At 47.4% G+C, this 17571-nt stretch overlaps 1 protein-coding gene across 1 annotated transcript in view; it reads left to right on the plus strand.

Moving 5' to 3' along the window:
- Positions 1–8851, plus strand: part of STX1B (syntaxin 1B) — a 78285-nt gene extending 69434 nt beyond the window's left edge. The window contains exons 6-10 of the mRNA XM_075830919.1: positions 327–435; positions 536–609; positions 2435–2572; positions 2656–2766; positions 4807–8851. Coding sequence (XP_075687034.1) covers positions 327–435; positions 536–609; positions 2435–2572; positions 2656–2766; positions 4807–4887 — 513 coding nt within the window. The 3' untranslated portion in view covers positions 4888–8851. The remainder of the gene's footprint in view (positions 1–326; positions 436–535; positions 610–2434; positions 2573–2655; positions 2767–4806) is intronic.
- Positions 8852–17571: the final 8720 nt, after the last annotated feature.

Here is a 17571-nt window from a genome sequence, read left to right on the forward strand (position 1 = left end):
CCCTGAACTTCAAGCACAGGTTCAGCCTCTGAGATTTGCTTCATTTCATGTCAAATTGTTTAGTTGCTCCTTAGCAAATGACTACAAGCCGTCACATTGTCAGCATAAGCCCACATATAAGACGGTGACTATGTCCCGATCAGGTATATGTAGTTACACGGTGTCTATACGATGGTGGAACATGGCGGACCAGCCGGATTTTCAGACCATGGGATCTGTGCTGGTGTCCCCATCCCCGTGTTTCCTTCCATCTCCACTCATCGCAGTGATCTGTCCTATCTACTGTCCAATATTCCGGCTCTCACGTTCCTCTGTTTTCTTCCCAGCATTCCACTCTATCCCGTAAATTTGTGGAGGTGATGACAGAATACAATGCAACGCAATCTAAATACAGAGACCGCTGCAAGGACCGAATCCAGAGACAACTGGAGATCAGTACGTATTTCACAGGGGGTGGACATGAAATGCGTATTCATTGGGTTAGATGATGAGTATTGTAGTAGAAATATCTTGAAACTCTTATTCTTACCGGCAGCTGGCAGAACTACGACCAACGAGGAGCTGGAAGACATGTTGGAGAGCGGGAAACTGGCCATATTCACAGATGACGTGTGTAATGGGGCTGTGACGGAGGGGGGGGGGGTGTTTGTGTATTTCTTGCCCACATTGCTGCCACTGATAATTGTCATGTACTGTGCCATGGAAATGTATAGTTGGGATATGTGTCCTGTCAATCATAGACAACCAGAGATGTCAGCGCACCTGATCTAAAACATGCGGGTGCTGTGCGTGAGGGGAAGGTACAGTCCCTTATTTTATTATATTCCCTTATTTAAAGTGGTTCTGTACCTTCTATACATAAAGCGGTTCTCAGCAATAGCATGCAATATAGGCTAAGACCATAAGCAAGGGACCAGATAGCTGGGATTGTCCATATCTGAGCTGGGATTGTCTATCTGAGCTGGGATTGTCTATCTGAGCTGGGATTGTCTATATCTGAGCTGGGATTGTCTATATCTGAGCTGGGATTGTCTATCTGAGCTGGGATTGTCTATATCTGAGCTGGGATTGTCCATATCTGAGCTGGGATTGTCTATATCTGAGCTGGGATTGTCTATATCTGAGCTGGGATTGTCTATATCTGAGCTGGGATTGTCTATATCTGAGCTGGGATTGTCTATATCTGAGCTGGGATTGTCTATATCTGAGCTGGGATTGTCTATCTGAGCTGGGATTGTCTATATCTGAGCTGGGATTGTCTATATCTGACCTAGGATTGTCTATATCTGAGCTGGGATTGTCTATCTGAGCTGGGATTGTCTATATCTGAGCTGGGATTTTCCATATCTGGGCTGAGATTGTCTATATCTGGGCTGGGATTGTCTATATCTGAGCTGGGATTGTCCATATCTGAGCTGGGATTGTCTATATCTGAGCTGGGATTGTCTATCTGAGCTGGGATTGTCCATATCTGAGCTGGGATTGTCTATATCTGAGCTGGGATTGTCTATCTGAGCTGGGATTGTCTATATCTGAGCTGGGATTGTCTATATCTGAGCTGGGATTGTCTATCTGAGCTGGGATTGTCTATATCTGAGCTGGGATTGTCCATATCTGAGCTGGGATTTTCCATATCTGGGCTGGGATTTTCCATATCTGGGCTGGGATTTTCCATATCTGGGCTGAGATTGTCTATATCTGGGGTGGGATTGTCTATATCTGAGCTGGGATTGTCTATATCTGAGCTGGGATTGTCTATATCTGAGCTGGGATTGTCTATATGTGAGCTGGGATTGTCTATATCTGAGCTGGGATTGTCTATATCTGAGCTGGGATTGTCTATCTGAGCTGGGATTGTCTATATCTGAGCTGGGATTATCTATATCTGAGCTGGGATTGTCTATCTGAGCTGGGATTGTCTATATCTGAGCTGGGATTTTCCATATCTGGGCTGAGATTGTCTATATCTGGGCTGGGATTGTCTATATCTGAGCTGGGATTGTCCATATCTGAGCTGGGATTGTCTATATCTGAGCTGGGATTGTCTATATCTGAGCTGGGATTGTCTATCTGAGCTGGGATTGTCTATATCTGAGCTGGGATTGTCTATATCTGAGCTGGGATTGTCTATCTGAGCTGGGATTGTCTATATCTGAGCTGGGATTGTCTATATCTGAGCTGGGATTGTCTATCTGAGCTGGGATTGTCTATATCTGAGCTGGGATTGTCTATATCTGAGCTGGGATTGTCTATATCTGTCCCCCTCTTTTTCATGGATTCCTTCATAGAAGATTATGGTGGAAAGAGAAGTGTGAGCGGCAGAACATTATATAGACCGTCACCACCTATACTGATTAACATCCATAAATATTTGCAAAAATGAACACAAAATCCATCTCCACGTCTGACAAGCGACACCTTCTTCCTCCCACAGATCAAGATGGACTCTCAGATGACCAAACAAGCTCTGAACGAGATCGAGACGCGACACAATGAGATCATCAAGTTGGAGACCAGCATTCGGGAGCTCCATGACATGTTTGTAGACATGGCTATGCTGGTGGAGAGTCAGGTGAGGGGAGGGTCGGCACACGATCACACCCGATCACATCATGGTGGACTCCAAGTGACCCGGTCCTGTCTCTCGATTCCTAGGGGGAGATGATAGATCGCATTGAGTATAATGTGGAGCACTCGGTGGACTATGTGGAGCGAGCGGTGTCTGATACCAAGAAAGCTGTGAAATATCAGAGCAAGGCACGGAGGGTGAGTAGCTGGACCGGGACTCAGAACATAGGACGTGAGACCCTGACCCGCAGGACACAAGACGGACTGATATATGTGTATAATATACAGAGGGCGGACAGATAGATATATACAGGTCTGCATTGTATGTAACACGCTGACAGTTTCTTCTCTCTCTTCTCTCCCTTCATCATTATCTGTCTCTTCCTTCCCGTTATCCTCTTCACCTCCGTCCCGCCCTTTACCGTTCCCTTACCTAACTCTTCATCTAACCCGACTGTCTCCCTTTTCCCTCCTCGCTCGTCTTTCCACTCCTGACCCTTCCTTGGATCACTCTCTTTTGCCTCTTTCTCATTCTTCCTTCGTTCCGTCTATCGATCCCTACTTGTCCCTTTACCCTCCTATTCCTTTATGTCCCGCATCTCTCCTTTTCCCACTTCTCTTTCCTACTCTCCTTTTTTCTTTTCTACCTTCTTGTAACTGTCCCTTATCCTACCCCTCTCTTTTTTGCCCCCTTTACCCACCGATTCCTCTCCACCTATACCTTCACCCGATCCCTTTCCCACACCTCCTCCTCTTCGTTACCCTCTTCCATCCTCCACCTCTCTTCTCCACCCTTCTTCACCCGATCCCTTTCCCACACCTCCTCCTCTTCGTTACCCTCTTCCATCCTCCACCTCTCTTCTCCACCCTTCTTCACCCGATCCCTTTCCCACACCTCCTCCTCTTCGTTACCCTCTTCCATCCTCCACCTCTCTTCTCCACCCTTCTTCACCCGATCCCTTTCCCACACCTCCTCTTCGTTACCCTCTTCCATCCTCCACCTCTCTTCTCCACCCTTCCTCACCTGATCCCTTTCCCACACCTCCTCCTCTTCGTTACCCTCTTCCATCCTCCACCTCTCTTCTCCACCCTTCTTCACCCGATCCCTTTCCCACACCTCCTCTTCGTTACCCTCTTCCATCCTCCACCTCTCTTCTCAACCCTTCTTCACCCGATCCCTTTCCCTCACCTCCTCCTCTTCGTTACCCTCTTCCATCCTCCACCTCTCTTCTCCACCCTTCTTCACCCGATCCCTTTCCCACACCTCCTCCTCTTCGTTACCCTCTTCCATCCTCCACCTCTCTTCTCCACCCTTCTTCACCCGATCCCTTTCCCACACCTCCTCCTCTTCGTTACCCTCTTCCATCCTCCACCTCTCTTCTCAACCCTTCTTCACCCGATCCCTTTCCCACACCTCCTCCTCTTCATTACCCTCTTCCATCCTCCACCTCTCTTCTCCACCCTTCCTCACCCGATCCCTTTCCCACACCTCCTCCTCTTCGTTACCCTCTTCCATCCTCCACCTCTCTTCTCAACCCTTCTTCACCCGATCCCTTTCCCTCACCTCCTCCTCTTCGTTACCCTCTTCCATCCTCCACCTCTCTTCTCCACCCTTCCTCACCCGATCCCTTTCCCACACCCCCTCCTCTTTGTTACCCTCTTCCATCCTCCACCTCTCTTCTCCACCCTTCCTCACCTGATCCCTTTCCCACACCTCCTCCTCTTCTTTACCCTCTTCCATCCTCCACCTCTCTTCTCAACCCTTCTTCACCCGATCCCTTTCCCACACCTCCTCCTCTTCGATACCCTCTTCCATCCTCCACCTCTCTTCTCCACCCTTCCTCACCTGATCCCTTTCCCACACCTCCTCCTCTTCGTTACCCTCTTCCATCGTCCACCTCTCTTCTCCACCCTTCTTCACCCGATCCCTTTCCCACACCTCCTCCTCTTCTTTACCCTCTTCCATCCTCCACCTCTCTTCTCCACCCTTCCTCACCCGATCCCTTTCCCACACCTCCTCTTCTTTACCCTCTTCCATCCTCCACCTCTCTTCTCCACCCTTCCTCACCCGATCCCTTTCCCACACCTCCTCCTCTTCTTTACCCTCTTCCATCCTCCACCTCTCTTCTCCACCCTTCCCCCTCCGCTCTTTCTCGTCCCTTTTCCTTGGCCTCCTCTATCCTGACCGCTGTCCTCCACGTTCTCCGTCCTCTGCGTCCGGTGGCGTTGGGTATGTAGAAGAAGATTATGATTATAATCTGTTGTGTGGTGCTGGGTGTCGTTCTCGCCTCCTCTATCGGGGGGACTTTGGGATTCTGAAATAAAAACAAATGCACAATGCAGAGTAAAAGGAAAGATGACGAAAATAGTGAATCTAAAAAAGAAACAAAAAAAAAAGAGATACAACATTATGTACATGACAAGTATTGGAATTTCCGCACAGATCAGGAAGCTGTGAGTGCGGCCGCCCATTTTCGCCTCTGTGGGTTTCGCTCCGGAGTTAGGTTACCATCAGCTAATTCCGTCTTACAGGGGCGCATGTTATGGAGTCACTCTGCCCCTCAGCAGTGTTAACTGACGTCAACCTAAAGCCAAATCTTCACCTGTCACCCACAGGAGCTGGGGGCGAAAAAAGGGCCAAAAATTCCCAAATATTCTTTTTCTTCCTCTGTGTCTGTTTCCCGTTTTTTTTCTTTTCTTTTTTTGTCATTTTTATTCTTTGTTATTCCGTCTGTCGAGGTTTCAAAAAAAAAAAAAAACTTTACTTGTATTTGACGTTGCTGGACGTGTCCCACGGGAACCTCTGAACGTGTGGGGTGGACAGAGGGTCCGACCTGGCGCTTTGAATTGTCCTTTTCTCTTGACTGGTGGCTGAGTGTGTTTGTCCGTCTTGTGTGTGCGCTCAAATCTCTTCCGTCTTATCGATCAGGTGGTGAAGTGAGTGTGGGGGTTGGGCGGCGGCGTTAAAGGGAAGGGGGCGGGTGAGTTGTGCGTCCATCTTGGGTAGCCGGCGGAGGAAAGCCTGGATACTAGGTGAATAGCATGCTGACGTGACACTACTGTGTGCACTTATGTATTCTGCAGCTGTAGCAATAGGCAGGGGAGGCCTTGCCGCATCTTCTCTCCTCACTAAGACGCGCAGATCTGCTGCTCGCCCTTCATCACACCCTTCATTAGTATCTGAACTGTTAGATAGTCCGTGCTGGTAATCCCCGGATCTTCCTCGATCACCTTATGACATCATAGATTATTCTTCCCTGGGATCTCCATGTAACGTCCGACACAGCAGCAGCGTTATATATTAGAATGGCTTTGTCTGCTCCTCCCCCCCTTATATACTCATATATCCTCCGTCCCCCTATATAATAACCTCTTCGCCCCCTGAGGTACGGATGAGGTTCCCTCCGGTATAAATCAGTATATGGAACCATCGGTTATGGATTCTGGGTGGGGGGGAAGGATTTTCTGTCGCACCTCTCACTTCCTGGCGACTTTCAGAATAGCGGACGCACCCTACAAAGAGCGCAGGCAGCGTCAGATACAACGAAATGCGTCCGAATATACAGACGGACTGTGACGCCACATGCTGTTCTCTATGGGAAGGTTCAAGTCTGTGAATTGACGACTAAATCCCGAGTGATCGCACACCGAATATGCAAGAAATGATCGTCTTCGATCTCCGCACAATATGATCATTTGTCGTTTCTTTTAAGGTCGTTTTATTCCTATTAATCTATAAACCAAAGTTTGTCCCGTGTTCAGCTACATCACCCCTCCCCCGTGACCCTCCACTAGTGCGTCTTACGGCCGGCCCTGTTGGCAGCGACCACGGAACAGGCAGCGCGAGCGCGTTTGAAAGATATTCATCTCGTCATACAGCAATAAAGTACTCTGACCGCACGGCTGTTCTGTCTGGGCCGCGGACCGTGGGTCAGGGCTTGAGCGTCGTGCAGATTTTTTATTTTATTATTTTATGGACCTCCTTGCAAATGACGTGACGCGTGCAGCACAAGAGATGATGTGCGCACAGACACGGCGTAGGTGCGCGTCCATCACCGCCAGTATTTATAGGTGTTGGGAGTAGCACAGAGACATCTAGTGGGGGCTAAGGGTATTACACCAAGCAAGAACGGGCGAAACAGAAAACGCGCGCGACCGAGTCGTCCATCATCCTCATTCCCTGCCAAAAGTGGTACAAACTGTAATGCAGAGATCGGCAGCACACGCGGCCCCTCAGCGCTCCTCCTCCTCCGTTCCCGCCGTCGCCTTTGCATGAATTAAACCCGTCTCTGTGGATTTTACGAGTCTCTTTTGTCCTGACGTAAAAGAAAACAACAACATTTTCACTAAGGGAGAGGAGAAAGGGACAGGCAGCCTCTGGCGTGCCGGCTGGAAACAACAGCTCCGGACAAGAACTCAACCGGGGCGGCCATTTTGAACTCATTTTGACAAATCTTTTTTGCCGATCAACATCAGCTCGTTGCCTCCAGAGGGCGACGTCTCAGATATTTTTCTTTTCTCTATATCCGCTAGAGCGTAGCCGGCCGTCCTCCACCGTGAGGAGCTTAGGCCACAAATTAAAATGGCTGCCCCGTCAGACGAGGAGGGTGACTCTACTGTATCTATGCAGATTTCATTGTTTTCGGGTTCTTTTTTTAGCGCACCGCAGGGACACGTGGTCCGTCCTGCCTTCAGCTTTAATATCGAAGAAATATATAGAGATTTAAATTAAAAAAAAATAAAAATATATATATTCAATTTAATGATAGTCGTACGAGCAATTCAGTCGGAGTTTTCATGTCAACCGTGGCAACGAAATTTTTTCGTTTTTATGTTAAAGGGGACCTCTAGATCTAGCGGCGGTACTTAGCGTCCTCTTGTGCGTGGATTTTATTTTTTTAATATGCAGATCACAACCGAACTTGCTCCTCTCCTTACAAAGCCTTATATTTTTTTCTTAATTTTTTTTATTTTTTATTTATTATCATTTTTTGTTGTTTTTTACCAGCGTCTTCTTTTAGGTGCTCGGCGCCGGCCGCGCTCCTTCTTTCTTTAGTCTAGATTTATTGGAGAACAGAGTGATGAATGTGAATTTACTACGAACGCAGACGCATGTTCCATAAGAGTGTCCAGTAGGAAGCAAGTTTCAAAATGGCCGCCCTCCGCGGCCATATTGTATGAACGTCTCTGGTCCCGTTGTGTGTGTTGTGCCCTTGGATCTCTGGGTGTCTAATTGGCTTTTTCGTCTTTGGATTTGCTGTAAATGTTTTTCTCCGTTAGCGGCCTTGAAATTTGCATGTTTGTTTCATTTTAATGAGCGTCTCCGGGGTCGCGAGGATGATTGGAATTGAGTATTGAGGAGGGATCGGCAGAGCCTGGGGGGATGGGAGGGGGTCATTGTGTCCTGGTGAGAGCTTGTGGTGGATTCTGGGCCTGATATTTACCCATGACTGTGGTATGAAGGAGGCCGCCGCCAAACTGACCGACGTGTCTCCGGTGTCACATAGACTTTATGCAGTATTATCCAAGAAAAGCGCGCAAGACGTTATTCCCAGACGTGAAAAACCAAAGCTCGAAACATTAAGAATTTTTTGGAAAATGAGGTAAAAAGTCTTGACTGTAAGATCGTTCCGAGGAGGTTTCGACTCCAAAAATGGCCATAAAAAAAAGTCCTCGAAAAGATGGCTGACCTTCTACGAGCGAAGCGTGACCAAGAGAGACGCGAACCAAACTCTCCACAGTCTCGGGGGCAAGAAATACCAAGCGCCCCCCCTGGTGAAGACGATGTATGGCATGTGACACCTTCCGGCTGCTTTCCCACCAGCGAGGCCTGCAGTGCACCCGAAACTAGAAGACAAGGGTGTGAATCCTCCCGCTTCTTCTCCTCCTCCTCCCTTTTACTTCCTCCCTCCCGTATGAAAAATTTTTTGATGTTTAAAAACGTCTCAGTTGAAAAAAAAAAAAAATGTGAATTGCAAAAAAAAAAGTTGTTTTAAGGTTGAAAAATATCGAAAAATGAAAAAAAATTCTGAAAAAAAAACTGCTTGCATGTTACAAAAATGTGAAAAAAAATGACAGCAGAAACCGTGAAAAACAGGAGAAAAAAAAAGCTGAATTCTCGGTTTACAAAAAAAAGCGTGTCGTCTTTCTTTGTATTCGTTTGTTGTTTTTTTTTGTGTTTTTTTTATTATTGTGCTGCTGGAAAAAAAGAACAAAAAAAACATATCAGAAAAATCCCCTCCCCCTAATGTGTTTCTGTGAAGTAAACAGTCATGTCTCTTTGTGTGTGTATTTACCTGATGTCTTTTGTCTGGGAGGGCGGGGGCCACACCCGGGAGGGCGGGGGCCGCACCCAATAAGGCCGATCATTACCAGGTTTTATACCGCGACGTAAGGACGTCAGGGATTCCAGGTTTCTGGTCTACGGTATTTTCACCAACGTCTTCGGTGCCGGACGTGGTCAGGTCAAAAATTCTCACCCCCTTAAAAATTCATACTCCCAGTAAGTAGGCCCAATAAGTATCTCCGGCGCCCCATGTGTCGCCATATGGCGCTGCGTACGGTGCCGTGTGGAGATATTCTCGCCAGTCTTTTTGCCTCCATATGGCACACAAGGGTACGGGGGGGCCCTCCTATGACAGCCTAGAGGTTTATATTGCCGTCATACACTGCGCTCAGGAGAATTATTAAACCCAAAATAGCCAATCGCGTAACTTCTTCACACCCGTTGTTAGGACTGCGCATAAATCGCCAAAGTATTAACCGATTGGAATGAAATTTTTGGGCAATTTTTTCTTTTTTTTTTCTTTTTTTAAATACATTGATTGGAATTTTTTATTTTATTTTGATATCATTTATGTAGAAAATCCGACCATCATTTCTTATCAGGGAGAAACGTACGGAACAGACGACCAAAAATATTCCGTCATCTGAATTTGAGTGATTAAAAAAAAAATGCTTTAGGCTTTTTTTGTTTTTTTTCCAAAATCTTTTTATTTATTATGGTTTTTTTTTGGAGAGAAACTCGATACATCCGGTACTGAAATATTCCCAATATACGTGTATGTAATAGTCGCATTATCCGCTCCTTATGTTGCCGTCTGTTCACACCGATTATTTTCAGGCTGATTTTGGAGCAGAAAAGCCTCGTTTTAGGGCCAATTCACACAGAGTTTTTTGACATGGAAACCGCGTCGGAAAACGCGTCAAAAAATGGCCGAAACTGCCTCCCACTGATTTCAACGGAAAAAACATCTCGCGGAAAAAAAAAACGACATGCCCTATTTTCGGGCGTTTACGTCTCTGACCTCCCATTGACATCAATGGGAGATTCTAAACGGAATTTTGAGGCAGATTTTCCGCCTGCAAAAAACTCTGTGTGAACCCGGCCTTACTCCCCAAAATACACTTGAAATAAGTCAGCAAACCGTTTCCCATCGATTTCAATGGGAAATACGGCATTCTGTGTGTGAACAGAGCCTTAAACGAGGCTTTTCTTCTTCAAAACCAGCCTGAAAATAAGCCGTGTGAACAGACCCTTATGGTGAAACCATTTTTTTAAGGGAATGTCCACTGTTGCAACTTTTTGTTTTATTGCTCCTCAGCATCCGATATAAAAAGTGATGCAAGCAAGAAAATCTTCTCCCGTTTTTTTTCGACAGTGCTTGTGCAGATCTATGCGTCTCCACGGTAACAGACTACAAACAAACCCTTTGTGTAGTTGGCTAGAAGAGGCAGATAAATTGGAGTAAGACATGAGTGCAGGATCAGATTGCACACAAGGTTTGTTTGTAGTCTGTAACCATGGATACACATAGGTCTGCATGGAAGCTGTAGACACAAAACGGTAGGAGATTTTTTTTTTTTTCATCAAGACTATTTGCAAAGTCGATTCACCTTTTATTTTAGATGTATGGAAGCAATGAAAATGGTTGCAAAAGTATACACACCCTAAATATGTTCAGTTATATACACAATAAAGATATGGAACCTACTCCTCAAAAAAAGGAGAGAGTAACGTCTGTGCCTGTGCTGCTGTTATATCTCATTCCTCGTATGTGGGTGACCCCTCGTCTACAGTCACGTCCAGGTGCGACATAAGTTACAGGATATATAGGAGCGCCCTGCAACAAAACGCCAAATGGAAGTTCTTTTATAAAGGGAATCACCGTCAAAATTTGTGCTGAATAATTTCCTCATAAATCTTTATAGAGGTTGTAGATCCGTTTTTCCGATACAGAGCTCCAAATCTCCTGCATAGACGTAGAGATAAATGATAAAATCCTGTCTGCCTGCAGCCACCACTAGGGGGAGCCAACTGTATACGGTGTTAGTGAGTATAATGTATAGACAGTATGCGGTAAACTCTTAAGCTCCCCCTAGTGGTGGCTACTGGCAGACAAAATTATCACATGTGTCTTTGTAGGGGATTTGGAGCTCTGTGTCAGGAAAACAAAGCTCCGACCGCTATAAATAGATATTAAAGAATTAGTCACAGGATTTTAGTCCTAAACGAAATTTATTTAAACAACCGCTCACATTACAGTGAATTTCTAAAATATGTTACAAATGGACGAGGTAAAGAGGGACCCCGGCCTCATTACAGCAGAGGACGGCAAGAACCAAGACTGACGGGAAATCTCCACCGTCCATGTGACCAGGGTGAGCTGAGCAGATACACAGCGGACGATACAGCCCCCGCCACACATGACGACCATCCTGAGGACACGCGTGACCGGTAAGACACTTGACGAGGCGCAACACTGCCCCATATTATAAGGTATCGTATATATAACCAATCACTGCCGCATTGCATTGTGGGATATGTCCCCATCTCTACATCAAGCTAGACTGTAACTACATCCTTAATACGGAAGCGAGTGCTCAAAGAAAAAATTGTGAATGCAGCTCTGGATGTGACTGGAGTACAAGAGATGTAAATGTGCATACACTATATGGAGAAAAGTATGTGCCCCCCCCCTTTTAATCACTGATTTCCGGTATTTCCTTCAGTCCATTCCCCCCCGGTGTAAAACATCCGGCACTCGTCCTGCGGTCACTTTACAGACATCAATGGTAGAACGGGTCGTTGTAAAGAGATCAGTGACCTCCAGCGCGGTCCTGTAATAGGACGTCACCGTGGTAACACGTCAGTTCCGGGAATATCTTCCCTCCTGGATCTTCCACCATCACCTGTGACTGATATTATTGTAAAGTGGAAGGAACCTCAGCCACGAAGTGCAGACCACGTAAAGATACAGAGCGGGGGCCCGAGTGCTGAGGAGCAAGTGCAGAAAAGTCACCAACACTCCGCTGACTCCATAACTGCAGAATACAGACCTCCCCTGGTACTAACATCCGCACTGTGCCCGGGAGCTTCATGGCCGAACATCACCAAGCACAATGCCAAGTGTCAGATAGAGGGGGGTAAAGCCACTGTACTCTGGAGCAGCGGAAACGTGCTGTGGAGTGACGCTTCTCTATATGACGTGTTCTGTGCAGTGACGCTTCTCTATATGACGTGTTCTGTGGAGTGACGCTTCTCTATGTGACGTGTTCTGTGGAGTGACGCTTCTCTATGTGACGTGTTCTGTGGAGTGACGCTTCTCTATGTGACGTGTTCTGTGGAGTGACACTTCTCTATGTGACGTGTTCTGTGGAGTGACGCTTCTCTATGTGACGTGTTCTGTGGAGTGACGCTTCTCTATGTGACGTGTTCTGTGGAGTGACGCTTCTCTATGTGACGTGTTCTGTGGAGTGACGCTTCTCTATATGACGTGTTCTGTGCAGTGACGCTTCTCTATGTGACGTGTTCTGTGGAGTGACGCTTCTCTATGTGACGTGTTCTGTGGAGTGACACTTCTCTATGTGACGTGTTCTGTGGAGTGACGCTTCTCTATGTGACGTGTTCTGTGGAGTGACGCTTCTCTATGTGACGTGTTCTGTGGAGTGACGCTTCTCTATATGACGTGTTCTGTGGAGTGACGCTTCTCTATGTGACGTGTTCTGTGGAGTGACGCTTCTCTATGTGACGTGTTCTGTGGAGTGACGCTTCTCTATGTGACGTGTTCTGTGGAGTGACGCTTCTCTATATGACGTGTTCTGTGGAGTGACGCTTCTCTATATGATGTGTTCTGTGGAGTGACGCTTCTCTATGTGACGTGTTCTGTGGAGTGACGCTTCTCTATGTGACGTGTTCTGTGGAGTGACGCTTCTCTATGTGACGTGTTCTGTGGAGTGACGCTTCTCTATATGACGTGTTCTGTGGAGTGACGCTTCTCTATATGACGTGTTCTGTGGAGTGACGCTTCTCTATATGACGTGTTCTGTGGAGTGACGCTTCTCTATGTGACGTGTTCTGTGGAGTGACGCTTCTCTATATGACGTGTTCTGTGCAGTGACGCTTCTCTATATGACATGTTCTGTGGAGTGACGCTTCTCTATATGACGTGTTCTGTGGAGTGACGCTTCTCTATGTGACGTGTTCTGTGGAGTGACGCTTCTCTATGTGACGTGTTCTGTGGAGTGACGCTTCTCTATGTGACGTGTTCTGTGGAGTGACGCTTCTCTATGTGACGTGTTCTGTGGAGTGACGCTTCTCTATGTGGCGTGTTCTGTGGAGTGACGCTTCTCTATGTGACGTGTTCTGTGGAAAAGCAGGACAGGCGTGGTATACAGCACGGCACTAGATCAGGATACAAGTATAGGATACAGGAACACTGGGAGCAGGAAACACTAGGAGGCCATATGCAAGACAGACTAGGAATACACAAGAACTAGGGGGCTGGTCCCCTCTTATAGTCCAAAGTACTCACGGGTCAAGGTTCATGAACGAGGTCCGGTGCGCGCGCTGCCCCTTTAAGAGCGGGCACGAGCGTGCGCACGCACCCTACAGGATCCGGCTGTGGTGAGTAGACGCGAGCGCTGGCCTCTTCTGAGGAGGCTGGGGCCAGAGCTTGCCGACTCGCGGCTGTCGGGGAGAACGGAACCGACAGCCCGCAGCCACGGACATTACAGTCCTCTCCACTTGGCCATTAGGCTGAGGGTGATAGGCCGAAGAGAAATCCAGCCTCACATCAAGCAGTTTACACAGGGCTCTCCAGAACTTGGACGTGAACTGCACACCCCGGCCAGACACGATATGGAGGGGTAGGCTGTGTAGACTAATGATATGCTGTGTGAACAGATTTGCCAAATGAGCAGAAGGAAGACCAGTTAAAGGGATGAAATGTACCGTTTTAGAGAAACGGTCCAGCACTACCCAGGCAGTAGTGTATCCAGCCGAAGGAGGAGGGTCGGTAATAAAGTCCATTGCGATATGTTGCCAGGGGGCATCAGGCACTGGCAGGGGTTGGAGGAGACCAGCAGGTCTGGAATGGGTAGACTTATTCGAGGATCAGTCTGCAAGAGGAAACAAAGTCCATAACATCCTTTGGCAGCGTGGGCCACCAGTATTGGCGAGTAATAAAGTACCATGTCTTAGGACACCAGAGTGTCCAGCCAACTTGGAACTGTGTCCCCAGCGGAGAATCTTTTTCCTGTCTGCAGGAAGAACAAAAGTCCACCCTGGGGGAATGTCTCGAGGGTTTACGGTAGAGTCATCCGTCTGAAATTACCGAGATAGAGCATCGGCCCTCATATTCTTGTCTGTGGAGCAGGAACTAGAATCAGGCGAAGAACAGCGATCATCTCGCTTAACGGGGATTCAATCGTTGAGCAGACTGGAGGTAGGTGAGATTCTTATGGTCCGTGTAAATGATGATCGGGTGTATAGCGCCCTCCAGCAGATGTCTCCACCCCCTCCAAAGCCAAATTGACGGCCAGTAACTCCCGATCCCCAATGGAGTAATTGCGCTCTGCAGGAGAGAATAGTTTTGAATAGTAGCCGCAAACCACTGCCTTACCCTTGAAGTTTTTCGCAAACAAGTGCTCCCGTACCAACGGAAGAAGCGTCAGCCTCTAGAGAGAACTATCAAGACCCGTCAGGATGGTGAAGAACTGAGGCTGAAGTGAAAGCACTCTTAAGACTGGAAAAAATGCTGACTCCAAACTTTGGCTTTCACCCTCTTCTTAGAGAGAAGTGTATGATGCTGATTGGTCAGCGTCAGACACTCCTCTGTACAACGCCCACTTGGTCAAAAGTAAAAACACCCAGTTGGGCATTAAGAAACTCATTAGCATAAAGCTAAAATCGCTCATAACTTGGTGAAAATAGATAGTTTTTCTAAATAAAAAACACTGCTATCACCTACATTACAGCGCCGATCACATCATGTACAAGATAGGCCACTTATAATGTGGTGACAGCCTCTTTATTACTAGGACCACTGTTATCTACATTACAGCGCCGATCACATCATGTACAAGACAGGCCACTTATAATTTGGTGACAGCTTCTTTATTACTAGGACCACTGTTCTCTATATTACAGCGCTGATCACATTATGTACAAGACAGGCCACTTATGTGGTGACAGCCTCTTTATTACTAGGACCACTGTTATCTACATTACAGCGCCGATCACATCATGTACAAGATAGGCCACTTATAATTGGTGACATCCTCTTTATTACTAGGACCACTGTTATCTACATTACAGCGCCGATCACATTATGTACAAGACAGGCCACTTATAATGTGGGGACAGCCTCTTTAATATAAGCCGACATGGCCTGGGTCTCTGACAAGGAGAGAGGATAGACCCGTCCACGAGGAGGTGAGACGTCTGGGAGCAGTTCGATGGGACAATCGTAGGAACGATGAGGAAGAACCTCTGCCGACTTTTTACTAAAGACGTCTAATGTGTGGTTAGTCCAGAGAATGGCGGAGGCAGTGGAAGCAGAACAGGACGAATCTGTGGCAGGCAACGGTGAAGGCACTTTGATTCCCAATGGAGGACCTCTTCGGAGTTCCAGTCGAGAACCGGAGGATGTAGACGAAGCCAAGGCAGGCCCAGCAGGATAGGGTTGAGAGCTTTGGACAAGACGAAGAAAACAATCTGTTCCGCGTGGAGGATTCCAAATTGTAGTCTCAGCAGTTTTGCCATGAACAGTATAAGATCGGGCAGTCGTTGCTCATGAACGCAACTTTGGCCTCATCAGAGGGGAAGAAGTGAGCACGTAACCTGAAATGGGTATTACACTGATTGATGAACCCTCTGCAGGTCTTGGGATCCCCATCATAGCGAGGAGGTAGAGGTAACGAAATTGCAGAGCCAGGGTAGGCAGGGGCTGGAGCAGCAGGAACAACCCGGAGCGGTGCAGGAGGATGATCCAAACGAGTTAAGATGAGTTCACCGCCTGTAATAGTAGATCCTGACGTGCCCGGAGACCACGCATGTCTGTTTGCATAATTTCAAAGGCGGAAATGGGTTGACCAGTGGGGTCCATGGCCTGAGTGTCACGATAGGTGGGTGTGTCGACCCACTGGGCTGCTCTGCCGTAGCGGAGAGGCAGCTGGCCAAACAACAGTCTAAGCACAAGAGTCCAGACAGACGCGAGATGTAGGTGATGCTTTGGCACAGATGATTCGTGGCACAGATGATGCTTGGCGTGGCATATGACACTGGACGTAGTAGATGATACGGGAACAACTCGACTCCAACACCAGACTTCAGCTCAGGAACAAACACAGTTACAGGATACAGGAACGCTGGGAACAGGATACAACTAAGGGACCATTTGCTATACAAACATGGGTAGACAACAACAACGCTCAGGCAAGGAGAGGAAGGGCAGAGTCATTTAAGTAGTCCAGGGTGATCTGGGGATTGGGTAGGGAACCCATAATTGGTGCGCGCGCTGGCCCTTTAAGGCTGGGGACGATCGCACGCACCCTAGCAGAGGGCAGCCGTGAGTGGTGGTGTTCCCTGGGAGGGAGGCGCCGGCAAGTTCCTTGTGTTCTGCGGTTGTGGCTGCCGGTAAGTACGATGTGCCGGCGGTCAGCGACCGCAGACACGACACGAGTCCGGCCCCTCCCCCATAAATTAGTGTCTGACCTCACAAATGATCTTCTGGATGAATGGCAAAAATTCCCACAGACCCCAAAATCTTGTAGAAAGCCCCCAGAATAGTGGAAGTAACAGGGAGACCAACTCCATATTAATGTCTATGGATGTAGAATGGGACGTCATGAAAGCTCATGTGGAGGTGTCCCAATACTTTCCTCCATATAGTGCCAGTAAATCGAAGCATTTACAGCCCGATATCTCCAATCAGAGGAAGCGGCTCAGACTGGTTGGATCTGAACACATGTGATCCTGTAGTTTATTGGAGATAAGTGACATCAGAGGTGTCTGGCAGCTGCTTATCTCCTACACTCCATAGACACAACATGTTAGTTTGGCCGAGATGAATTTTAATGGGTGATTTCGGGGAACAAAGCTGACGGCTGAACCAACATTTCTGTCACTATCCAGCGTTACCTATGGATTCCATATTTAAAAAATCATTACAAATAATAAAGTGGGAGGAATTCGGCCCATTCTGTGACCCCTCCGGCCCGTACCTCAGGTCCTGTTCATGAACCCATGCGTCATAGAGGACTTTTTATTACCATAGCTTGTTATTTTGTAGCATAGATTATTATTTTGTGGTATGGAGGGTCATTATGTGACGAAATATTATTTTGTTACAGTAAATTTAAACTTTTGCATTATTGTGTCTTCATTTTGTGGATCCTATGCTACAAAATGTCATATTACAAAATAACCCCCATAATAAAGGCAGGCGTGGAGCCTCCGGTGGGGGCAGATACCTGGTTATTTGCTATAAACGCCTCCATTAGACGATTACGAGTGATAATTGTTTGGCGTTTACATAGAAATGGCAGTTCACACAATGACCACAAGATGGCGTCATCGCCCAGAGAACAATATGGCTGCGCCTCTCGCATTGGGCTCAGTAGGTCGGAGCCTTCTCGCTGTACGGATTTCGATAAATGCGAATCATCCGTCTCCTGGGATTTCCGTTTACCTTCTCTTTAATTTACCAACAACTCGACTCA

Source organism: Rhinoderma darwinii, chromosome 6, assembly GCF_050947455.1.
Source record: "Rhinoderma darwinii isolate aRhiDar2 chromosome 6, aRhiDar2.hap1, whole genome shotgun sequence".
In the NCBI taxonomy this organism is placed as follows: Eukaryota; Metazoa; Chordata; class Amphibia; order Anura; family Rhinodermatidae; genus Rhinoderma; species Rhinoderma darwinii.